Raw genomic sequence first — 27867 nt, 5'->3', positions numbered from 1 at the left:
TATGTATATACATATATGTAACTGTCAAATGCATGTGACCACCAGCGTGATCGAAATGTAGAATTTTATGTTACACAATCGCCAACATCACAGGGATCACATGGAGATGAGTTCAATACACTTCAATATATGTGAGCTTTGATATAATTCATTCTTTTTATTTCCTGAAACTTTGGATGGAACAAGGAAGTTTAAACTAGCTGGAAAAGGTATATACAATTTTTAAAATACTTTTCAATGATTAAATGAGTACTAGTATTATAATTATAGATATTCAACTGTTATAATTTACTAAACGACACTTAATAATGACTTTCGTTCGTATACATCTACATATATCTGCAACTTATATCATTATAATTGTCCAATGTTATATAACAATAATAGAATATGTAAAATAGCGATAATTGCTTCTTTGAATTTAACGAAAATAAAGTGACTGTAATTCCTACCTTTAACAGACATCAGATTAACTTGAAAATTGTTGAAATCAATCATAGAATTTGGCATCTAAATATAAAGACATATTTGAGGTAGCATAGTACAAAGATTTTTTAACTTCCAATCTCCAACCTTTAAAATGCTGTTACTTTCTTAAAACTGCAAATAAACTAATAAAAGAGGTATATATAGATAGATTAAAGATTAATCTTTTAAATGAATGCAATATTTTTGTTTATATGCAATTATTATGTAATCAATGGCAAAATCATGGCCAGTTCACTTGAATGAATTTAGCTCTGTCATCTCTATAACTATACAGGAAATTTTAACGAAATCTTAATCAACACAGCAGGAGCTATAAAATAGCGTCTCAAATTATCGATATCGTATTCCATTCTCTCATAAATCTGTAATTAGTTTAAACATCCTTACCACATAAAAGTAGATATTGTTTGATAAGGTGTAAAATTTGATCTATATATTCTATCCAAAATCTGAGACACTCTTTTGTAGATAATGGCTCTATGAATTACATATAATAAAATCCACCCTCTCGAGGTAACCCCGAAGAAGCTAATTTCAATTGAAAGTGGAAATTTCTTGTACAGTTTTGTAGACACAGTTAACATTACAATTGATTACATAAATGTTGTATAATACTAACATTGCATTAATTTAAAAGATCTGTTAATTTAAAAAATCTGTTAGCTATCCATAAATAGCACTTTTATAAATTTTCAAGCATCATAAAGAAAGTTACAGCAGTTTATAAAAAGTTCCTTACATTCACTTTTTTGTTAACGTTCTGTTTTCTCGACTGATTTGAGTATACATAAGTTCTCAAATAAGCGAATACATAAGCGTTACGGGTATGAAAACACAATATATTAAAAAGGTAATATTCATGATATTTATACACTTTTCTCTTCTCTGAATGTCTTTTCTCGTCATAAGCAACTCGTTTACAATAAATCAGCTTCTTAAGCTTAGTATATACTTTTTTAGATAATAAAAAAAAAGATAAGTAGATTTGGCATGAATTGCTAATGAGCATACTCGCCAACAAAGAACCAAATGCCGTAAACTTTATCAACAATAGGTCACCATACGTCCTTTGACAACAAACAATACCCATACCACATAGAAAGCTATATAAGGCCTCAAAATGACATCCAACTTCTGGCCTTGATTCTTATTTTGCGCTGCCTCTTTAGTTTCCTCTTTAATCACGTCTTGACCAATCAGAACGTTTAAAATAGTGGAGTTTGTATAATACCACACCATTTCTGATGTTTTCTATTATCGACGGTGTAATACAAATTGAACTGAGTCTGACCTATGCAATCAAAATGTTCGATATCAATTTTGTGTATTAATTTTATCTAGATAGATAACCTATACATTCATCATGGGCTAGTCAACATACCCTCATTCCAGTAGCAACCCAAACGCTATCCTCTTATTGTCTGACTATGCTACCCTAAATATCAGATATAGTGTCGAATATACTCAGTAAAAAATGCCAATCAGGCGATTTTAAGCAAACAATATTAATCAATCAATCGAAAGCCTTTACAAACTGTATGCTTTTAAGGCCATAAAAAAAAAAGATTTTTTGCCCAAAATATTTTTATTCAGAAATAGCTGCCTATCAATTCTTTTATTGTTTTAATTGTAAAAAAAAATGATCAGATAGGCATGAAAAATCAAAACAAAAATCTGACATTACAATTTCTCCTTGTAATTTTTTTTATTCCTACCTACCTACACATTGTCTTTATCTTAGAATGGGTTTGGGTAAAAAAAAAAAAAAAAAAAAAAATTCAAGTGTGGCTCTAACAAAATGCAAAACAATTTGCAAAGGACTAAGAATACCAGCAGGTAACTTTTATACACCAACAAATAAGTAATTAACTAGTTTCTTATAACGGAATCACATACCATCGACTAGAAGGGGGATTTATTTTCTTCTGGTATAAAAAGAGACATGCAATACAAATAAAAATTGTTCTTATCAAGCATATATCTATTAATTTTTACGATTATTTTATAATATCTGTCTATTGTTGATTTCAGATTAAATATAAAAGGAAAGAAATAAGTTAAAACTATGGCGCTGGGAAGCCAATTTTTTCTCCTTTTATGGAAGAATTGGACACTACAGAAAAGGAAAATTTGTATTACACTGTTTGAAGTATTATTACCACTGTTTTTTGGACTGATCTTGGTACTGATTCGCTTTCTTGTGAAGACAAAGGATTATCCAGATAATACCATATGGCAGAGTTTCGACATTACAAAAAATGATTCGAACTATAAAAATCAGATTTTGTTTGCTCCAAATGAGACGCTTATTGAAAATATCATGATAGATGTCAAGAATTCAATAAATGAGAAATATTCATTCCCAAAAAAAACTATTCAAGGTTAGTTTAGATAACATAAGTCGAAAATGTATGTCGAAAAACTAAGGATTTTCTTTTACCAGGAAAAGATTACCTTAGCTGTATTTGGCTCGACTTTTTTGGAATTTTTGGTCCTCAATGCTCTTCAATTTTGTACTTGCTTGGCTTTATAACTATTATGATCTGAGCGTCACTTACGAGTCTTATGTAGACGAAACGCGCGTCTGGCGTATTAAATTATAATCCTGGTACCTTTGATAACTATAACTATGTCAATAATTTATTAATCATTGTTTTCCAAATTATATCCAGGTACTATATTAGTGTGGTATTGTTGCTTTTACGGCGAAATTAAAGGCTCCGAAATAATTCTAACGTTAAGAAATAAACTTATAATCCAATTAATGCACTTGCAGTAATGGTAAAATTGAGAATGGAAATGGGGAATGTGTCAAAGAGACAACAACCCGACCAAATAAAAAACAACAGCAGAGGGTCACTAACAGGTTTTCAATGAAGCGAGAAATTCCCGCACCCGGAGGCGTCCTTCAGCTGGCCCCTAAACAAATATATACTAGTCCAGTGATAATGAACGCCATACTAATTTCCAAATTGTACACAAGAAACTAAAATTAAAATAATACAAGACTAACAAAGGCCAGAGGCTCCTGACTTGGGACAGGCGCAAAAATGCGGCGGGGTTAAACATGTTTGTGAGATCTCAACCCTCCCCATATACCTCTAACCAATGTAGAAAAGTAAACGCATAACAATACACACATTAAAATTCAGTTCAAGAGAAGTCCGAGTCTGATGTCAGAAGATGTAACCAAAGAAAATAAACAAAATGAAAATAATACATAAATAACAACAGACTACTAGCAGTTAACTGACATGCCAGCTCCAGACTTCAATTAAACTGACTGAAAGATTATGATTTCATCATATGAACATCAGGCACAATCCTTCCCGTTAGGGGTTTAGTATCATACCATCATAACATATATGAGAAGAACATAACCCGTGTCATGCCAACAACTGTTTTTAGAATAAATGTGTTTAGTTCCGATGCAAAGACCTTATCAGTGACTCAATATTAACGCCAAAATATGCAATCTTTAATGACTTGACAACAGTATCGTAATTATATCCCTTCTTAATAAGTCTATTCAAAGGTTCTATATTCGTTTTGCTCAGTCTGTTGTTTCCTATGTAGTGTTTTGTGGACTGTCGTTAATATTCCGTTTTTATACCTCCGTCAAAATTTTGACGGGACGTATTATGGTATACAAATGTCCTGCGTTCGTCCGTCCGTCCGTCCGTCCGTCTGTCCGTCCGGCGTAAATATGTCGCACTGTAACTTGAGAACGACTTATCCAAATTTCATGAAACTTGTTATAGTTGTTTCTTGTGATGGTCAAATGATCTGTATACTTTTTGGTGAAAATAGGATTAAAACTTTTTGAGTTACAGCACTTTGTAACTAAGGGGTGTGTTTTTTTCACATGTCGCACTGTATTTCAAAAACGATTTTTGATTATTGCTTAAAACTTTACACACTTCTTAGTTATATCAATCTTAAGATCTGTATACTTTTTGGTGATGATTCAAAATTTCATTTTTGAGTTATTGAGTATTTTGTAAAAAAGGGGGAGAGTTTTTTACATGTCACACCGTATCTCAAAACAATTTATGATTATTGCTTAAAACTTTAGACACTTCTTTGTTATATTAATCCTGAAGATCTGTATACTTTTTGGTGATGATTCAAAATTTTATTTTTGAGTTATTGAGTATTTTGTAAAAAAGGGGGAGTTTTTTTTACATGTCACACCGTATCTCAAAAACAATTTATGTTTATTGCTTAAAACTTTACACACTTCTTTGTTATATTAATCTAAAGATCTGTATATTTTTTGGTTCTGATTAAAAAATTTATTTTAGTGATATTTAGTTTTTTGCATAAAAAAGAAAAAAAGACGGGGGGGGGGGGGGGTCACATGATCCGCCGTATCTCAAAAACAATATATGGTTATTGCTTAAAACTTTCTCAGAAACTATTTATGATTATTGCATAAAACTGCCACACAAGGCGTCGGGCGTATCATGCGCTCATGGCGCAGCTGTTTATTTGTTTTTTGTTTTGTAATTTGCTATGTTTTTGTTCGTTTTTTCAACTTGTTCCCGTACTGTACTATAAATACTATAAATATACAGTTTTATGGCAATGAAGATTTGAATTGAATTGAATTGAATTGAATTGAAATTTTTGAATTTTTTGAAATTTTTGAAACACATCTTTTAACAGGGTTTAAGACACAACAAGAGTTATTAGAATATCACAATCTTTATTCTGAAGAGGTATGGGGAGCTGTAGTATTTGATGCTAGCGAATCGTACGAGACCAGTCTCCCAGCTAATATCGTATATGATTTGCGTGTTACCCGTGCAAATCCAATGGATAGATGGACTACAGATTTTACATACAACTTTATTCAGACGACAAGCCCTAGGAATCTTAAAGCTGATGGTGGTGTACCAAGTAGGCACTTTTCTATTTTATATATATCTAAAAGAAAACATTAATGAATTGATAATATTAAATTAATGTTAATAGTGCAAATATATTATCAAAAATAAAATTATAGGATAGCTGATCGATAAGAAATTGATAATGTTTAAGTTTTATTAATTGAATTTGTAGCTATTGATTTATTTGCCTATATTTTCTCATTAAACTATATTATAGTAGTAAAAAAATGAAACAACAATAATTTTTTTTTAGACTACAAGAAAACAGGCTTTTTGTGGCTTCAATACGAGGTGGATAAGGCTATCATTATACAAAAGTCGGGAAAGAACAATTTTTTTGATGATATTGAGATCAAGATGAAGAAGATGCCCTATCCTCCATACCTTCAAGATCCTCTGTTGAGTGCCATTCAACAAAACTTGCCTCTGTTTTTGATGTTAGGGTTTATTCTTTATGTGATACAAACCACGAAAAACATAGTATATGAGAAAGAACGAAGATTAAAGGTGAGAATTGACTACTTTATCACAGAGACTAAATAATAATTCGCTAGTTGTTTTTTTTTTTTTTTTTTTTTTGAAAAAATAAAGTGTAACTTACTGTTTTATTTGAATTATCAATTTTCTTTTATGAACCCCATGTAATTCAGTAGTTTGTTTATGTGTTACATATTTGTTTTTCGTTCATTTATTTTTACATAAATAAGGCCGTTAGTTTTCTCGTTTGAATTGTTTTACATTGTCTTATCGGTGCCTTTTATAGCTGACTATGCGGTATGGGCTTTGCTCATTGTTGAAGGCTGTACGGTGACCTATATTTGTTAATGTCTGTGTCATTTTGGTCTTTTGTGGATAGTTGGCAATCATACCACATCTTCTATTTTTATATTTCATTCATTAACATTAATTGATTGATTGGTTTTTAAGAACACTTTTAGCACTGTTTCGTTGCAGTCAATTTTGTCTTTGTTGAGACAACACGAGTGTTTGGAGAGAACTACCGACCTTTGATAGGAAAACTGACTATCATCAGCTTATTCAATTGAATATCTCAACTTTTAATTGTTTGCACTTTCTTTATTCCTAATGAAGGGGGATAGGACCTTTATCGGGATTCCGGGATCGGGTGTTTTTAAGCTCGGGATCCGGGATTTGTTTTTTTTCGAATTTCAGGACCTCGGGATTTCGTATTTTTTAAGCCCGGGATTTCGGGATCAGGACCCCTCCTACCCTCTCCATAATGCTCGTATTATTATGTTATACTATAAAAGTTAAATGTACTCTTTATGCCATGATTGTAATAGTCATTTACAACCCGAAGCCTGAATCGTTGATCTATATTTTAGGAGTCTATGAAGATGATGGGACTGAGTCCCGTGGTATACTGGATGTCCTGGTTTGCTATCTCGCTGATTTACCTTGTTATAGCTTGTTTTATATTTACGTTATTGCTGTCAGTCAAAGTAGGAGTTCATGGAAGTGTTTTGGGAAAATCTGATCCAACGTTGACCTTTGTCTTTTTTCTGTGCTACGCCATGTCTGTTATTGCTTTATCGTTTATGATAAGCACATTCTTTAAAAAAGGTATGTTAATTTGAAAGTGAAAAGTTTATACGATGTGCATTTTCTTATTCATCTTATAGCTTTTTTCAATAAAAAACTGAAATTTTAACTTAAAACTGAAAAGAACAGCACGCAATTTAAAAGTGCATCGGACTACTAACACAAAGGTTCCTGGTTCGATTCCCGTCTGGGATGAAAATTTCAGGGACTGAATTTTCGGCTCTCCCTTGACACCATTTGCGAGTATGGTCTTAAGGAAACGATGATAGTCCGTCGGACGGGGACGATAAATGGCTGACCCGTGTTAAGAGAAAGCCATATCTCTTGCACGTTAAAGACACCCTTGTAGATTTCGAAAAAGAGCAGGCTAATGCCGCTACAAGGCAGCACTCGCACCCGCAAAGTGGAAAGGGATTAATATAAGTTGCAAAACTTGTTTCCCAATCCACTATAAATAAATATGTTTAAAATAAACCATTCTTTATTATCAACTTCTTTTTTGAAGAATGCATATGAAATGTTCTTGCCTCCAATCACAAATTCCAAAAATCTTTCATCGTTTATAATATAAAGGGAAACATTTCTGGATTACCATTTACAGTATCTCTTTGAAATTGCATTACAAATTATCTCTTCGATGACTTTCGTGCTTTGTTAACAAAAATGAACCAATAACATTGAGAATGGAAATTGGGAATGTGTCAAAGAGACAACAACCCGACCAAAGAGCAGACATTAGACGAATGCCACCAATGCAGCGAGAAACTCCCGCGTCTACATTTGTTAAATAATAAACTAAAATTGTTAACCAAAGAAATAAATTAATACACACTTTAAGGCGAGAGAAATCTTGAAATAAATGCAGATTTTGATGAAATGTTTTAAGTCATTATATTCAATTTATCATTTTTATAGACATGTCACATTTATTTTATTCTTACAGCCAACACGGGTGCCTTTGCCGGAGGAATGATACACTTCCTAACATATTTTCCATATTTTTTCCTTGGCGATGACAATCGATACGCGTCTATGACATTGACACAAAAAATCTTGGCTTGTGTCTTCAGTAATAATGCCATGGCATTTGGAGTCAAAACAATAGCATCTTACGAGGGGACAGGTATGAATCAAACATATTTCTTAATGTTTTTGTATGAATTCACTGCAAATATTCATCATTTTCGGTTGTTCTAATATGTTGTCATGGCCTGTTTGTATATCATTCTAATGCTTGAGTTTAAAGAATCGAATTTATCAGAAGTAACTTCGTTTACAGACTCTTTTTTTGCCATTGGTTGTTGCTTAGGTCTTTGCTTAAGTTGTTGGTCCAAACAATACACACAATCATCGTTTTTGACAATTTTTCAAAAATGAGCTAACTTTGGAGCATATTATGTAATATCGAGAAGACATTTGTTTTACCAAACAGTAAGGTATTGAAAAAGATCCATTTAATACCCAGATTATGAGGTTGTTTAATATTTGATGATAAAATGAACAGTGTCCCTTAACTTTGCGAAAATATATTGGTATATAGGAATATATTGAAGGTACCATGTTAGCCAATACATCTGTTTTTTAAAACAGTTCTTTCATTATGAAACAAATTCAATTATGTAGTACTTTGACAATGTTACTTGAATTTTGTATTTAAATCAAATTCACAAGAAGAAACATAATCATCCTGTAAATTTGAAGGTGATGGCGCTCAATGGAACAACTTTTACAAACAGCCAACAGTTGATAGCAATTTTACGTTACTGACATCTATTGTGATGATACTGTGCGACACGGTTGCTTATCTTTTGATCACGTGGTATGTGGATGCAGTAATGCCCGGTGAATACGGTGTACCAGAGCCTCTTTATTTCCCATTTACCGTAAGTAAAAACAAAGACTTTCAATTTGACTTACTGAACAAATTCTTAAAAAAAACTTAGATTTTTTAAATATTATTATGTTTGTTGGGTTTAATAAAAAGAAAAAAAGAATTTGGTCTTTATTCTAATGCATATGGGTTTAATAATGTGATAAAACTATATTACAGTCTAATGGTAAATGAGTTTCTGAATAAAGAAGGAAACTATCTGTATCATATTCCTATTCATTTAATTTTATATATTACTTCAGAAAAAATACTGGTTTGGATCAAGCCAAGTCAGCAAGTTTGATAGACAAGTATCCATTGTAGCACAAGATTCAACATACTTTGAAAGAGACCCAACAGACTTGAGACCTGGAATATCAATTCAACACTTACGGAAGGTTTGCATTTTATTGGCAATATAAGAATGAAAACAAATTAAGAAATGATTCTTTCAAGATATGAAAAACTGCACTGAATTTAACTTGAATATAAGTGATAGCTCTATGTAACTCTTTATGTGCCATTTTCAAAAGGAAGAAACATAACCATACGGAAATATAACCCCTTTGCACCCTGTTGGGTCGAACGCAACGCAAAAAAAAAATGTATCTAATTTAAATACAAAAACAAGCATCTCTTGCCTATAATTGATAAAATCAATTGGGATTTTCTCTTTTCCTAAAGCTTTCTATTATATGATGTGAAGATAAACTAAACTGTTTATTACTGCTATCAGCGCGAACTTGTACATGGTGATTAGTCTTCTTTACAACCTCAACAGTATAGTATTTGTCCAAATTTTGTAGAAATCTGAAATCGGAGTCAAAAGAGAGAATCCGAAATTGAAATGTTAAATCCTCAAGTTTGACACATCGGAAATGTGCTATACGTAGCAAGTGACTGTTTTGTTACTTTCTTCTACAATTGCTTCACAATTTTTATTATGCCCCATTTATGGGCATTATGTTTTCTGGTCTGTGCGTCCGTTCGTCTGTTCGTTCGTCTGTCCAGCTTCAGGTTAAAGTTTTTGGCCCACGGTCCACGGAACATAGAAAATGATAGGGCGGATGGGGCCTCCGTGTACTAGGGACACATTCTTGTTTATATTAATATAGGTGTTCGGGTCTGGGAAGACGAGAAAAGTTGCCGTCCGAGATACAACGGTGAATATGTATGAAGATCAAATAACTGCATTGTTAGGTCATAATGGTGCTGGAAAAACGACCACGATGTCAATGTTAACTGGTAAGCTCTATTTGCAACATAAAAAAGAAAATAAAGTGAAACACTTTTGACTTAATGGATATCATCCTTTTTTTAATGAACATCCTGATTTTCACATTTTTAGCATTGAAAAAAAACACTTAATATATAATTGAATTTATACCACAAAAAAAGCATTTTCAAAAGTAAGAATTGAGATATAAAATTCAGTTATTATGACGAGAAGGATTTATGATATACAAGTCTAATACCAAATATCACTTAAAATTGTGTTTCCGTTTTAAGGTTTCATTCCTCCAACCAGTGGAACAGCCCAAGTGAACGGATATGATATAACACAAGATATCACGAGTGTCAGAAGTAGTCTAGGCCTGTGTCCACAACACAATATATTGTTTGATACCATGACAGTTGAAGAACATTTAAATTTTTTTGCACGTGTAAGTGTCATATTTATATATTTTTTTACTGTTGGTTTTCGGTTTATTTTTGTGCATTCTTCAAAACAAATACTATCATTCACAACAACGACACGAGCATTGTAAACGCGGACAAAAGTTGAACTGTAAGACATTTCCCTTGTTTTGACACTTGTGGAAATAAATAAGAAGCAAAAGTAGTTTAACGATCCTTCATACAAAACAAGCCAAGAACATCAGTTTGGGGAGCACCATTAAATAAAATGGAGCGAGAGCGAGTGAGTCGACAGTTTAAGCGTGTCTTGCTAAATCAGAAATAAAACAAATCCCACAACAGTGTCATTCTTATAAAAGTACTAGAAGTAGTTTCAAGTATCATCATTGTCGCAAAATATAATATTTTGGCTTTATTAGTTATCATACGAAATTAATTTGGCTTTTTTAATTAATAAGATAGTTATTACTTAATGTGTCGTATCTATTAGAAAAAAAAGGAAACAAAGCAGACATTAAAACCATTAGTAAAAAAACACCATGGCCTATAGTAAAAAAACGAACAGAGTACCACAAACACTACACAGAAAAAAGTTGGGCAACTCGCGCCCTACCAAAAAATCGGATTGAATCATGTGATCTAGAATGTTCTGCAAATTTTCTTCATTATTGACAGCAGTTGCATCTTTCCTGTTTGCTTGAAAGGAAAAATCTCGCAAATATTTAAAAAAAAAAAAAAAAAAAAAAAAAAAAAAACTTTTCACTTTTGAGGTGCACGTATAAGAGTTGCCTTCTCCATTTTTGAAACTGTAAAAAACATTTTTTAATCTGCTTCGTGCTTTAGCTGAAGGGATGCCCATCAGAGAATGTCAGAAAAGAAGTAGATGAAATGATAGACGTTCTTGGGTTAGAAATGAAAAGACATAAATTTTCAAGCACACTTTCTGGAGGACAGAAAAGGAAACTCTCGGTTGGAATTGCACTTATTGCCGGATCAAAGGTAAACTTTTGTTCGATTTTTTGGTAAAAAAAAACACCTTAGACAGTGATTATTTGATTTGTTTTAACATATAACCTTTGAAATGAAGTTGTAAATAAAATATATACCTGTGATGAAAATCTCGACCTCGACACGAAGTTCCCATAAAGATTAAAACATTAGCATGTAATGATAAAGATGTCACTGATAAGTCTTTTGTCATGTTTGTAGACGAAACGCGCGTCTGGCGTAAATACAAAATTTTATCCTGGTATCTATGATGAGTTTATTTACACAACCACTGACTAACACATGATCTGAACATGTTGCAAGGTGAAACCAGTTTTTTTTTCTGTCAAACTCCATTTGTGTGGTAACAATCGATACAATATAGAACGTGCATATAAACTTACACATGAAAATTACTTATCTCAATAATAAGAGTACACTAGATAAAAGAGAAAGCTAAGTATTTTTAACAAACATCTATTGTAGCATATCGTTAGGCCATCTACATTTTTTTGGGGTCAAATATTTTATCTCGATTGCAACAAAATCCCTACAAGTCAACTAGATATAGATCCACACAAACTGTTATCAAATGAACGACGAAATAACTGCCTTTGGCTATGTATATTAAAACCATCAATAGTATTGTACATACACATTTCATACTAATATAATGTAGGTAGTGATTCTCGATGAACCAACATCTAGTATGGATCCGGGTGCCCGCAGACAGACATGGGATATTTTACAGAAGTTCAAAGAAGGCAGAACTTTAATATTATCTACACATTTCATGGATGAAGCAGACCTTCTCGGTGATAGAATTGCTATCATGGCAGAAGGGGTTGTCAAATGTTGTGGAACATCTTATTTCCTGAAGAAAACATATGGTAATGCTACACCTATTCGGTTCTTTTACTTCCCTTGTACGACAATGGTCAGCAACAATAACAAAAAAAAAGTTTCGCCCGTATCTTTATTTTAAAATTATCTTTCAAATTTCAATGATGTATACAGAATAAGATGTTGCCACTTTACTACCTATAAAAATGTATTCGAAGAAGATAAACTAAAACAAAATATACGTCCATTTAGTATCTCCCTTAATCAAAGATTAGTATTATGTAAACGGTCAACATACAGAAACATACATCTAATTGTAAAAGATATTAAAAAAGAATTGATAGATTAAAACAGTTGCATTTAATTAAGATATTGATTTAATTTTAATGATAATTTGATTTGTTTTGATTTATAGGAGCCGGATATCACTTGATAATGGTTAAAGATAAAACTTGTCAAACGTCCAAAGTGACTGAATTGGTCAAATCTCATGTAGCCACGGCGGCATTAGAGAGTGAAATAAGTGCAGAACTTTCCTACTTGTTACCGTTTGATGAATCAGACAATTTTGAAAAACTGTTACTTGAAATTGAAACTAAAAGTAGTGATCTCGGAATTGACAGCTTTGGAACAACAGCAACCACAATGGAAGAAGTCTTCCTTAAGTATGTAAACTATAACGGCTGTCACGGTTTCATTTAAAATTCTAACAGTTGTTACAGCTCCTTAAGTTAATAATCTCATCAAGGAAGTAAAATGTCAATACTTCCATGATCTCATAAACCCCGCATTTGAATTATCAAACATGTATCTCTCTTTTTATCCTCATTTCAGAGTTGAAATACGATTGATGTTTTCAGTATGTTTCATTTTATTGGAAGATCTACTACTTTCTGCGTTATTCATATCAATGAATACCATAACGATACCAATATTTCTTCATCAGATGAGCATTTCAACAATAAATGTCTCTTAAGTGATGTGTGAGTTCAAAACATTTGAAAATCAAAGGAATATTTAAAAAATGAAGAGCTTATAAACCAAAAAGGACAACACAGTATAGCCAAATTCGGGCAGATATATTCCTTGAATTTAAAATAATTTCCAAATTTTGTAACAACAAATCTAAATAACACATAAAAAAATAATAAACAAAAAATAATATTTTCATGATATCATCAGGTACTAACAGTCCACCAGCAAAGGGATCAATATATCTGCGCAAGATCGGCGTTTCGACAATAAATGTTAGTGATCCTTGTTATGTTTCAAACATGTAAATTTCTGATTAACTTTATGTGGTTCTTTTTAGAGTGGGCGAACCAGATAACGTAGAAGAAGAGAGTGAAATTGTGGTTCAAGGCATAAGTAATCCTAACTACGCTGAGAACCACCATGACAAAAAACCATTATTGAATGGTCATTCAAATGGTAAAATTGCAAACGGCTATGGCACTTTAAGCAATGGCGTAGCTTTGAACGAAACTGCTGGTGGAAATTTTATTGGTATGTTGTAATCACTTATTGTGATTTACTTTATTTTGGTTCAGGAAAGATAGTTAAACTCGTGTATATGTTACAGGCATTTTCTAAATTTAGGCATTTTGTAAAATGACTGAAATTTTTAGGCATTTTATAAAATGCCTGAAAAAATTGTAAGGCATTTACAAAATGCCTAAAAGACTAAAACTGAATATAATGTACTCAAAATTAAACGACTTGAAATATCAAATAGATACTTTTATTCTATCATTAAATAAAGCATGCAATTTTAACAGTCACAATTTTTAATTGTTATTAAATTATTTACATAAACAGTGAAGTTGGCAATTATTTGTTGCTACATGTAAGGTTTGGATGACAGCGACTGTTACACATTTGTCCAGACTTTTTGCAAAGACAACGTTTAATGTTACATCTAGTCTTACCACTAGCACTACAGCAACATTTTGTGTAACCCTGACCATCACACAAAGAAACTTTACTGACAGCTTTTCTAAAGGATATTTCATTATCATAATTTACAGATTGAATAGCAATAAAGTTACTGTCAGACAGTTCAAACTGATTCCTGGTGTAAAGTCCACGTAGTATTCCTTCTTTAATTCCCAGTTGATAACCATGCTCTTCCTTTCCAGTCACAACAGCCATAAGGTTAGGGGTCATCCATAATTGTCAACAATTTTCCAAAGTGTACAAAACGTACACTTGGGTGGAGGGGGTTAAACAATCAACATTTTACCGTACGCCTTTTAAAAAAAATAAAAGTAAAACAGCCAGATATTTTTCAATCTATTTTCAATGCAAATTTTTATATGAAACTGAACAATAATAGACAAGTCAGGGTCTTCTTTTTATTAAGAATGATTGATTCTTGTCTTGAAATCTGAAAATGGTTGATGTACACTTTTTGAGGGAGGATAGGGGGTCAGACAAAGTGTATGTTCTGTACACTTTGGAAAATGGTTGACAATTATGGCTAAATTTTTAAAGAATAATCTTTAATTTATTTTACTCAACACTTTTGTGTAGCTTTACAATATATTTTTATCATCTATTTCATGTATTTCATATTTAGACAATTTGGCTGAAACAGACCAGGCAATTTGTGAAATTTTCATTAAAAATTTCAGGCATTTTACAAAATGACTAGGTTTTTCTAGGCATTTTATAAAATGCCCGCCAACTTTAGGCATTTTAGAAATTGCCTAAAAATTCAGTCATTTTACAAAATGCCTAAATTTAGAAAATGCCTGTAATATATACATATGATACAAGCAATTCAAAAAGTATGGAAAATAGGTTTCTGCATTGTTTCATAAACAATAATGGCCAACATAGATTAAAGATATCTTGTTTTAGGGGGGATAAATCGTACTTTGTGAAAAACATATTCTGATTCAAGCAAAGAATCTTTGATACGGACATTATCAAACTAATTGATTTCTTGATTGATAACATACTTGCAAGTTTAGACGCGTTTTTCAACAAACAATTGATTTTTATATCGGTACCAACTATGCCCCTCTTCTTGTTGATCTGTTTTTTTTTTATTACTGCCGATGCATTATTATTCGTTGGATACCATTTTTTGTGGTTTTCGTAGGTACAGGTGAACCACGAATTTAAATGTTCAACTAAACACAATTTGTTTTAAGTTGTATCCAGATTTGGCATTACCATGAAATCACACCAAAATGCAAGGTTTCCGCAATCAACAAAATAAACGAATCCACAGTAAAGCAAACGTCATACATGAACTTCTAAGGTGGATAAAAAGAAGCTAGCATGTCCTTTAACTTCACGTTCCGTCGTTACACTGAATAAGTTCAATATTTGGCGCGTAATGTTAAACGCATCTATAAATTTGACCTTGGTTAACGATTGATGCTTACTTGGAATCGTTACCTAGGTAGTGAAGTTGAAGTAAACTCATCGAAAATTTTACGGACGTTACGGGTTGGTTGACCTTCATCGACCTTTATCGAGACACTGACGACGGATATGTTCCAATTTTCGTAACCACAATCCATCCTGATTTCCTGAAATACCGAATTAAACTTATCGCCGTATCTCAATTAATCGAGTAACACGATGGTTGTTACATGTGAAACAGAATTTTCTCGACCTTCCGGAGTACCGTAGATCACCTCAATTTCTTAGTGGAGTTCATATTCTTCAGTCTTTTATTTTCTATGTTGTGTGTAATGTTGACTGTTATTTGTCGTTTTGATGGTGTTTCGTTGGGGTTTTTTTTGCCATTATCAGTTCGTTTTCAAATTTCAAATTGCAGTTTAATATTTTAATTATCATTTTAGCTTTTAACAAAAATATAAAGAAAAACACTGGTAAGGACTTGATACTGCAACAGTTCTATGGGATGTTCATGAAAAAAGTTATCCATACTCTAAGGAACCAGCTAGTCACAGGTGTTCAACTCATTGTTCCAGTCATTTTTACAATTATGGCCTTGTCTATTGAGCTGACGATTCCAAAACAAACAGACGAACCACCTCTCACTTTGAATTTACAACCTTTTGGAAACGGATTGACCGAAATGTACACAACTGGGAAAACTCCAAGTAATCTGACGCTGGGTGTAGCTTCCAGATATGAGTATACACTGGCTAATCGCAATGACATTCCATTGCGTGTGACCACTGCTCCATTTGATATTGCTGTTGTTAATCAGTCGAAAGCCATTGGAATTGCTACTTTCAATAAAAGGTATATCATTGGATTAGAAATGGGGCAAGGTATGAAAGATAACGAATCAGTTACAGAGATAATATCATATTTCAATGGACAACCATTCCATTCACCGGCTATATCATTGGCATATACTATGAACGCTATTTTGAAACATGCTACTCAAGACAATATCCTTTCAATTACTACTATTAATTTCCCTTTGCCACAGTCATTATCGGAAAATACAAGGGGTCTTTTTTTCTCAACCTTAGGAACAGGTTTTGTTGTTGCATTCTGTGTGATATTTGGAATGGCGTTTCTGATCGCTAGTTTTGCGCTGTTCTTGATTAAAGAAAGAGCAACCGGAGCCAAGCATTTACAGAGAGTTAGTGGAGTAGGAACAGGAGCATTCTGGTTTTCTAACTTTTTATGGGACATGATTAATTACTTGATTCCAGTACTTCTCATTATCGTTGTGTTTGCCGCTTTTAATACTGACGCTTTTGTGGAGGATCATCGGCTTGGTATTCTGTTTGGCCTTTTCCTCCTGTTTGGATGGGGTTCATTGCCGTTTGTTTACATCATACAGTTTGTCTTCAAAACTCCACCTGCTGGGCTGGTAGCTGTAAGCATGCTTAATATACTATCAGGTAAGATTTAATCGTATAATGAATACTTACTGTTTTACCGCAAATAGCCACTGTTCTAAGGTTGTTTTTTTAGAGAATGCAAGTGCGGTCATTGCTGCTGTCTTTTACAAGGAATTAAAAGATAATATGGGAGTGCCTTGCGATGTTGTCAGCCAATCAAACTTGAATAATCTAATGGAACAAATATGTCATTTAATTATTATTTTGAAATATAATTAACAACGATCTAAACTTAAATTGTTTTGGTTAGTATCTATTATTTCTATTAGATTTCTTTTCTTTGTAACAATACCATTTACTCAATATTTACTCTAAACTCCGTTATCAGTTTGAGGTGTTTATAATAGACAATAAAAAGAGGGATACTTACGCTATGAAGTAGAACGAATATTGTTTTACCTTGTGTTATGTTTAGCTTATCCACGATGTAAAAGAACTCTTTCGACATTAAGGTTCGTACATGACGACACAGTTTTTTTTTTGTAAGTGGATGGTGTAAAAGATTGTCCGCTTCAAGAAATAATATTCTACTTGAATGATATTAAGCTTCCTTTTCAGGTTTGGCAACTTTAATGGCAGTATTTGTTTTGAAGATACCCGACTTAGGTACAGAAGATGTAGCCACCGCACTTGACTGGGTATTTTCAGTTATATTTCCAACTTACTGTATGGGAAGTGGCATCATGAACGTATATACAAATTATGGGTACGCAGAGGGATGTAAAGCAACTGGTTATCCGGAGATATGTCTTATTGATAATACTAGTCCTTGCTGTTCGGGTAAGTATCCTATCTTAGATTGATATCTTTTATTGGCAATACTAGTCCTTGCTGTCCGGTTTATTATTCACTCTTTGATTGTACCTTTTATTGGCAATACTTGTCCTTGCTGTCCAGTTTATTATCCCCTCTTTGATTGATATCTTTAATTGGCAATACGAGTCCTTGTTGTCCGGTTTATTATCCCTTCTTTGATTGATATCTTTTATTGGCAATACGAGTCCTTGCTGTCCGGTTTATTATCATCTCTTTGATTGTACCTTTTATTGGCAATACTTGTCCTTGCTGTTCAGTTTATTATCCCCTCTTTGATTGATATCTTTTATTGGCAATACGAGTCCTTGCTGTCTGGTTTATTATCCTTTCTTTGATTGATATCTTTTATTGGCAATACGAGTCCTTGCTGTCCGGTTTATTATCCTCTCTTTGATTGATATCTTTTATTGGCAATACGAGTTTTGCTGTCCAGTTTATTATCATCTCTTTGATTGATATCTTTTATTGGCAATACTTGTCCTTGCTGTCCAGTTTAATATTCTCTCTTTGATTGATATCTTTTATTGGCAATACGAGTCCTTGCTGTCCGGTTTGTTATCCTTTCTTTGATTGATATCTTTTATTGGCAATATTAGTCCTTGCTGTCCGGTTTATTATCCTCTCTTTGATTGGTATCTTTTATTGACAATACTTGTCCGTGCTGTCCAGTTTATTATCCTCTCTTTGATTAATATAATTGATATCTTTTATTGACCATTCGAGTCCTTGCTGTTCAGTTTATTATTCCCTCTTTGATTGATATCTTTTATTGGCAATACGAGTCCTTGCTGTCTGGTTTATTATCCTTTCTTTGATTGATATCTTTTATTGGCAATACGAGTCCTTGCTGTCCGGTTTATTATCCTCTCTTTGATTGATATCTTTTATTGGCAATACGAGTTTTGCTGTCCAGTTTATTATCATCTCTTTGATTGATATCTTTTATTGGTAATACGAGTCTTTGCTGTCCGGTTTATTATCATCTCTTTGATTGATATCTTTTATTGGCAATACTTGTCCTTGCTGTCCAGTTTAATATTCTCTCTTTGATTTATATCTTTTATTGGCAATACGAGTTTTGCTGTCCAGTTTATTATCCTTTCTTTGATTGATATCTTTTATTGGCAATACGAGTCCTTGCTGTCCGGTTTGTTATCCTCTCTTTTATTGATATCTTGTATTGGCAATACGAGTCCTTGCTGTCCAGTTTAATATTCTCTCTTTGATTGATATCTTTTATTGGCAATACGAGTCCTTGCTGTCCGGGTTATTGTCATCTCTTTGATTGATATCTTTTATTGGCAATACTTGTCCTTGCTGTTCAGTTTATTATTCTCTCTTTGATTGATATCTTTTATTGGCAATACGAGTCCTTGCTGTCTGGTTTATTATCCTTTCTTTGATTGATATCTTTTATTGTCAATACGAGTCCTTGCTGTTCGGTTTATTATCCTCTCTTTGATTGTTATCTTTTATTGGCAATACGAGTTTTGCTGTCCAGTTTATTATCAACTCTTTGATTGATATCTTTTATTGACAATACGAGTCCTTGCTGTCCGGTTTATTATCATCTCTTTGATTGATATCTTTTATTGGCAATACGAGTCCTTGCTGTCCAGTTTATTATTCTCTCTTTGATTGGTATCTTTTATTGCCAATACTTGTCCTTGCTGTCCAGTTTAATATTCTCTGTTTGATTGATATCTTTTATTGGCAATATTAGTCCTTGCTGTCCGGATATTATCCTCTCGTTGATTGGTATCTTTTATTGACAATACTTGTCCTTGCTGTCCAGTTTATTATCCTCTCTTTGATTAATATAATTGATATCTTTTATTGACCATTCGAGTCCTTGCTGTTCAGTTTATTATCCCCTCTTTGATTGATATCTTTTATTGGCAATACGAGTCCTTGCTGTCTGGTTTATTATCCTTTCTTTGATTGATATCTTTTATTGGCAATACGAGTCCTTGCTGTCCGGTTTATTATCCTCTCTTTGATTGATATCTTTTATTGGCAATACGAGTTTTGCTGTCCAGTTTATTATCAACTCTTTGATTGATATCTTTTATTGGCAATACGAGTCCTTGCTGTCCGGTTTATTATCATCTCTTTGATTGATATCTTTTATTGGCAATACGAGTCCTTGCTGTCCAGTTTATTATTCTCTCTTTGATTGGTATCTTTTATTGCCAATACTTGTCCTTGCTGTCCAGTTTAATATTCTCTGTTTGATTGATATCTTTTATTGGCAATACGAGTCCTTGCTGTCCGGTTTGTTATCCTTTCTTTGATTGATATCTTTTATTGGCAATATTAGTCCTTGCTGTCCGGATATTATCCTCTCGTTGATTGGTATCTTTTATTGACAATACTTGTCCTTGCTGTCCGGATAGTATCCTCTCTTTGATTAATATAATTGACATCTTTTATTGACCATTCGAGTCCTTGCTGTCCAGTTTATTATCCTCTCTTTGATTGGTATCTTTTATTGGCAATACGAGTCCTTGCTGTCCGATTTGTTATCCTCTCTTTGATTGATATCTTGTATTGGCAATTCTAGTCCTTGTTGTCCGGTTTATTATTCTCTCTTTGATTGATATCTTTTATTGGCCATTCGAGTCCTTGCTGTCCAGTTATTATCCTCCATTTGATAGATAACTTTTATTGACAATACTAGTCCTTGCTGTCCGGATAAGTATCCTATAATTGATTGATATCTTGTATTGACAACAACAGTTCTTGCTTTCCGGGCAAGTATCCTCTCTTTACTTAGTAATTGATATTCGTTATTGAAAACACTAATCCTTGCTGTCCAGGTAAATATCCTCTTTTAAATTGATATATTGCCGTCTCTACAGACTACAACGTTATATTTGCATATTATTTTCTTATCTTATTTTTCTTTTGTTCTGTAACTTAAACAAATCCACATTATTTCATAGATTTTTAACCATTTGTTTATGTGTTATCATTTTCAATAGCTTTAATAATGATAATTGTACGATACTTCTTTGATTTCATTCTTTCATTCTTATATTGATATTCTTAAATATACTAGAAGTTGCCCGCAAAATCGCGGTACAATACGGGAAGTGTTGAAACAGCAACTTTTTTTTTAAATTTCGCGCCAGTACGTTGACTGAGCATGCACAAAAGCGTAAATGACGCTGATCGAAAACTTTCTCTGAATTTAGATATTTTCTAAAAAACAAATGCGTTTTCTGTGGAAAAAAGATTATTACAAAGACAAATTCAGGAAGTACAAATCACTATATTTATACGTCATATCACAAATATTTCCGACTTTGTATGATTTCAGAGGAGGTGCTCAATGTAATCGGTCTCTTCCCTTTGTAGTAAAGATTTCTCTAATACGATAAATTAGGGGATATCAAAAGGTTATATAACGTGATAAGTCAAATAACTGATAAATCATGATCAAAAGAAAAGAAAATTTAAAAAATACAATAATAAACAAAACTTAAATTCACGATGAAAACTCAAAAAAACATTTTGAACCGTCATGCAACGTTGTGGTTAACAGTTTGAGTTCATCAGTAGCCTCAATCGTGCTTCTGATTACAAATAAATATCCAGTCATAAGTCAATGAATTGGTGTTTTTTTGTTTTTTTTTCAGGATGTACCGATACTTGTTTTAAGTTTCAAGACAACTATTTAGCATGGGAATTTCCAGGAAGTGGAAAATACTTTTGTTTTATGGCAATACATGGAGCATTATTTTTTATTATTCTGTTTTTGTTTGAAACTGGTGTTCTTCAAAAGCAATGTGCCTCACTATCTGATAAGACTTCAAATGTAGGACAGTATTCTGGTCTGGAAGAAGCAGAGGCAGAGGTAGGGGGTATTGCTGAAGATGATGACGTCAGAGCTGAAAGGGATCGTATAAATACAACAGAAATTCGATCACTTGTTGCGTCTGATTCAATTGTTATAAAAAATCTAAAGAAAAAATACGACTCATTTTTGGCAGTAGATGAAATTTGTGTAAGCGTAGCTAAACAAGAATGTTTTGGATTACTTGGCCAAAATGGTGCTGGAAAAACATCAACATTTAAAATGTTGACTGGTGATGTTATCCCTACGTCTGGAAATGCCTGGATGAACGGACACGATATACAGCATGAAATGAAAACGGTGTGTATTTTGCATTCTTAAAAGCAAAGTATAGTATTACAAATTATCATTTGAAGGATGTCTAATTCAATAGAAATATGCAACTATAGACATTACGTGCAGAATTGATATTTAATAAATTTAAACAATCAACACTAATTTTAGTTTTTCAATTAATAGATTGACAAGTAAAGCGAAATATGTTTTTTTATAATATTTGAATGTATTTTGGCATGCCAACGTCGTTCATTGACTGAGAATTTTGTTATACACTTTTTATTATCAGGTTCACAAGCAATTAGGATACTGTCCACAGTTCGATGCTTTGATAGACCAGATGACAGGAAAAGAGATTTTAGTCATGTTTGCTCGTCTCCGTGGTGTGCGTGAAAGTCAAATCAAAAGCATTGTTGATGATCTTATAGATATTATGATGCTTAGACAATATGCAGACAGGCAATGTGGTACATACAGGTAAGATAACTTTTGTTGAATTTTGATGTGCCTTAATTCTTTATTCTTTATTTATTTGCGAAACAAACAAAATCCAATTTTGTTCAGCAAATATAAAGACAAAACAAACATAAGAAAAACTCAACAATAGAATACATGTTAAAACAGTTATTGGTCTCCTTGCCTCAGTTCTAATGATTCTGTAATAAAAAGCCAACTGTTTTTATATCATTTGGTGTTGATGGATTTAGTATTATCATGAGTTTATCAGTTACGTTAAGTGTATAAAATTGACATATTTTTGTATATAATATTTTAGAAAGATTTCTCTTTGATCTTAATGAATATATAGGATCAACCTTCCGGTAATTTTTCTTTAAATAAATATGTTTTTTAACAACTTGAGATTTTGCAATAAAAGTGCTATTCCGGCTACATATTACTGTTTGATGTTTTTGAGCTTTTGATTTTGCCATTTGATTAAAGGCTTTCCATTTGAATTATCCTCGGAGTTGAGTATTTTTGTGATTTTACCTTTCGAAGTAAGTTTTGAAAAAAATGTGAAGTTTTTGTTTTGTTAAAATGCGTATGGAAGTACAGCTTTAATCGAAATCATTTATTTTGAATCTTGAATAAGTATCTAAAATTACTTCTGATGTATGTTTAGTAGCTTCGTATAGACGGTAAACCTTGTTTTGGTTATAGACTAAAATATGCCAAAATATCATAATAGTTATTAAAGGTACCAGGCTTATAATTTGATACGCGAGAAGCGTGTTTCGTCTACACAAGACTCATCAGTGACGCTCAGATCAAAATAGATAGAAAGCCAATCAAATATAAAGTTGAGGAGCACTGAGGATCCAAACTCTCAGTTTTGGATTTATCTTTAGACGTTTTATAATTTTGTTATAAAAAAAAACAAAAATAGGACAAGATATTTCAACCAATAAAGGTTCCCGATTATCTGCGCTCAACAATAAAATTATTATAAACAAAATTATATATGATAACAATGATGGATACATTGATCAAAACAACATGAAGAATGCTAAACATGTTAATGTGTCATGTAGTAGTTTGACAAACTTATCCCGAGAAATACGTTTGGTGACAACTCTTATCTTAAACCATATTGCAGAATTACAGTTACATACAGAATGTTTCAAAATTCTGAATCTTATAAATATACATTGGCTTATATATATTTATACGCTTTTCAAATAAATCAAGTACCAACTTATCATCCAAGAGAGTATTCATATGAACCGGTAGCATTTATATAAGTTTGACTGTCCCACTGGTATCTTTTGCCCCTCTTTTATATAATTAACATTCAATTTGTTTACCATTTCTCCTTCCATTTTCACATGTTATTTTATAGCAATTGTTCATTATACTCATATACCCTTATCCGTATGCTTATATATATTTAACTGTATAAATTTGAAAATGGATATCCTTGTTCTTTTTAATATTTCTACAATAAATCCAACCAATGAATTTTAACATACTTATTTGCGTGGACTTAACTATATACAATTAAACCTTCAAATGAACAATATTTATGAGGCCTAGTTTTTTCAAAATGTGACGTCAATATTTAATCATATTGAGATAAACTTAAAATAATATAAGTTATATGGTTCGCTACTGTCCCCATACGGATCCATAGAGGGTTAGTAAAATTCATAGGGGTTGAGGCCGGAGTTCGAATCGCCTATGGATTTTATTCACCCTCTATGGTCCGTAGGGGGTCAGTAGTTTTAAAACCGTATAACGAATTTATCGCACGCTGTACTTTTTCTGCTGCGTTATGTTGAAAAATAAACAATGAAACATAACAACATCGATAGATGACGTCACCATTAACGCGTCATGAACCCCCTATGAAATCTACTAACCCCATACGGTCTAATAGGGGGTCACCATTTGACGGCGTCAAACCAATCACAACGTGATATTTTACCCGCGGTGCGATAATATTTGGATAAAGCCCAGTTGGCAATTGCATATGTGTTGTTAGCCCCTAATTCATACACACGAGACTGTGATACTTTGAATATTATTAAAAATTAAAAGACTTTTTGAAAATGGTGCAGAATTGAACACTATATTGGATCCAAGAAGAATTTTGGCAGCTCAAGAAATACAGAGAGTACAAAATAGAACTTGTTTCTTGCATATAAAATTAAGATACATATATAAAAAAAACTTTGATGTTATATTTGTGTGTTTTTGATAAATTACTGGGATAATCTACAAACAGCGTTCATGATATTTAAGTTTTAAAATTCACAGGCTGAGTCTTTTGTTGAGAAGAAAGTTTCATTTTTTGTTTGTATTTATTGTTGTCGAAATAACAATATCTTTATTTAAACGATAATAAAACGTACCAAAATGATTGTAAAAACTTAAATAAGTTAAAAATAATTAAGAGAAAACAACTCATTCACTTTCACTCATTAAAAGTACAGGGTGTATTATAAAATCCCACCATATGGCATATACAGTTTTCTAAGGTGTAAAAAAAAGACAGAGATAACTACAAACAGATGCAAACAAAAAATAGCATCGTAAAACAAAGCTATGGTAGACCTCATTGTACATGTTTTAAAAAACAAATGAACTATTTATAATTTCATCATATACCATATACAAAACTGATCCCCTTCCCGAGAAAAAAAAGTGATTATCTTTTGAAAAATTATTTCTCAATGTAAAGTCTGATTCTTATATTGAAATATTCATGGTAACTTAAATAAATCTTGATCTGTATCAATTTAAGTGGTGGTAATAAAAGAAAGTTAAGCACAGCGGTTGCTTTGATAGGAGACCCTCAGTTCATCTTCTTAGATGAACCAACAACAGGAATGGACCCTGGTGCCAGACGACAGTTATGGAATGTTTTGTCCCAAGTCAGAGCAAGTGGAAGAACATTAGTCCTTACTTCACATAGGTATGTATAACATCAAATTATGTCTTGCATACGTAACATTGCATCGCCATTTGGCGCTCGATGCCGAAATATGAATGATGTTCATACTCCGACTCAACATGATTAAACTTTTTGCTCCTCAATTCTAAATTTACTTTATATCATCATTTTCTGCATGATAAAAGTCAGAAAATATATAATAGGTGTAAGAAGAAGTGGTATGAGTTCTCAATTCTCAATCCAGACCACAATAGGTAAAAGTAAATCATTATAAGTCAAAGTCTTCAACACGGAGCTCACACCGACCAGCTATAGCGGGCATAAAAATGAAAAGTGTAAAACCATTCAAACGGGAAAACCAAGTGTCGTTATCTGTTTAAGCAACCATTTATGAACCACATCAACAAACGTCAACCACTGAACATCAAGTCCCGACTTAGGAGAGGTGCAAACAAATGCAGCGGGTTTAAACGTTTTAATAGGTGACAAACTTCACACTTAGCCGAAACAATAATGTAACATCACAACATAGAAAGACACACTATAAGATATCAATTGAAATGGCTTTACTCTATCAAAAGACATATGAAAACACACAAGGGAATATATAATGAATGAATAAATTTGATCTATGACATAATGTAAATACAAAATCAAAAAAATAAGGGATGAGATATTAAACAATTTCAGAAAGTCCACAATATCCTAAACAAATCATTGATGCAAACCCTGCATCTCCTTTAATCATCATCGATGTTTTAACCAAATGCATTAAACAGTATATAAAAAATGAATATAACAAAAATCCTGAACTCTGAGTAGAATTCTGAACGGAAATTCCCTAATCAAATGGTAAAATCAAAAGTTCAAACACATCAAACGAATAGACAACTGTCATATTCCTGTCTTGGTAGACATTTTCTTAAATGCATAAAATTCCATTATACTGACTTGGATGTGTGAACAAATCAAACAGACATAAAAGGTGAAAATGTGAAAAATAAAGGGATAAAAAATTTAAAATATGATAACTCACAATTATCATACCTTAGGTTTTCAGTTTTCTGGTATTTGAAATGAATAAAATGGGTGTAGTGTAGTTATTTAACTGAATAATTAATATTCTTATAATAGTTATAATAGTATGTCCCTTTGATATAATGTTTACTTGGCATCTTCCGATTCTTTTCAATTTCATTTTCGAAAAAAGTTGAATACCAGTACTAAAAAAGTTGTTCACTATTGCATTTTTTTTTTACACAGTATGGAAGAATGTGACGCCCTATGCACCAAGATGGTTATTATGGTTAACGGGAGATTCGTCTGCTGCGGAAGTTCACAACATTTAAAGAGCAGATTTGGACAGGGATATACTCTTATATGTAATATGGGAACATCAGAAAATGGAACACAAGACTCATCAATTCCCCTGACACAATTTTTATGTGACAAATTTCCTAGTACTCAAGTATTTGATGCACATCAAGGTTATTGTCATTTCCAAATAACTGACAAAAATCTTTCTTTAGGTTTGTTATTTGGTGCGATGGAAAAGGCAAAGAAACAATTTAATGTTGAAGACTATCATATTCACCAGGCAACACTGGAACAAGTTTTTCTAGCTTTTACAAGAAATCAGGTTTCACCAAAAGAAGAAGAAAAACATGGAATCTGTAAACAGATGTGTTGTTGTTTTCTATGTTGTTCTTAGCTTTTTCTGACTATTTTTAGCATTGTTAATGTTGTTATTTACATTCTTTTCTTATCCACATCATATTAAAGAAAGAACATCCAAAGAAAGACAAAATATATTATTAATAGTTTTTTTAGGCAAATGATCCTCAGATTAGCTGTTTAAACGGAAAGAAATGCCTAAATGGTTTTTAATTGCATGAGTTCAACAAAAGTGTGATGGATAACTTTTACGTGGGAACAAATGAATAGAATGTAAAATTTAGTATGTGTTCTTACACCCCAAAGTTAGATGTATATTTCTAAATGAGGCTCAAATTTTGGAATCAATATGTGTTTAGGGAAGGGCTATGCAAATGTATGATACAAGTTTACATTTTGCAACACATACATTGTATCATACTACGAAATATTTACTCAATTCACCATTACAACTAACATGTACACTTTTTTGAAATACGGCTATTTTTGTATTTTAATCATAAAATGTTCAATATCATTTTTAAAATCTTCTAGTCATATTTTTTACTGGTTATTCTTCGGAAGATGATATATTAGGGTAATGAATTATACATCAGTGGAGTGCTGTCACTAACTGTGGGCTTTCTTTAATACGCATGTCTGACGTGTATTTATAGATGTGTGTTGTAATTTGTAAAACTGGTATCATTTAGTGACATTATTGAATAAAGTAATTTTTGAAGATA

The 27867-nt window shown here is 32.3% G+C and overlaps 1 protein-coding gene across 1 annotated transcript; it reads left to right on the top strand.

The window, feature by feature from the left end:
- LOC143076903 (phospholipid-transporting ATPase ABCA3-like) lies at positions 1-27867 on the top strand. The gene is made up of 20 exons (XM_076252793.1): positions 1-209; positions 2521-2870; positions 5158-5391; positions 5635-5888; positions 6728-6965; positions 7888-8067; positions 8646-8827; positions 9078-9212; positions 9930-10059; positions 10324-10478; positions 11296-11451; positions 12119-12329; positions 12698-12947; positions 13595-13788; positions 16101-17123; positions 17682-17903; positions 21581-22098; positions 22364-22551; positions 25319-25489; positions 26732-27867. Exons 2-20 carry the CDS (start codon positions 2555-2557, stop codon positions 27177-27179), a joined length of 5205 nt encoding a protein of 1734 aa, XP_076108908.1. The 5' UTR covers positions 1-209; positions 2521-2554; the 3' UTR covers positions 27180-27867.

Source organism: Mytilus galloprovincialis, chromosome 1 (assembly GCF_965363235.1).
Source record: "Mytilus galloprovincialis chromosome 1, xbMytGall1.hap1.1, whole genome shotgun sequence".
In the NCBI taxonomy this organism is placed as follows: Eukaryota; Metazoa; Mollusca; class Bivalvia; order Mytilida; family Mytilidae; genus Mytilus; species Mytilus galloprovincialis.
Note: the sequence above shows the minus strand (reverse complement) of the source record. Positions and strands in the feature narration are given on the sequence as shown.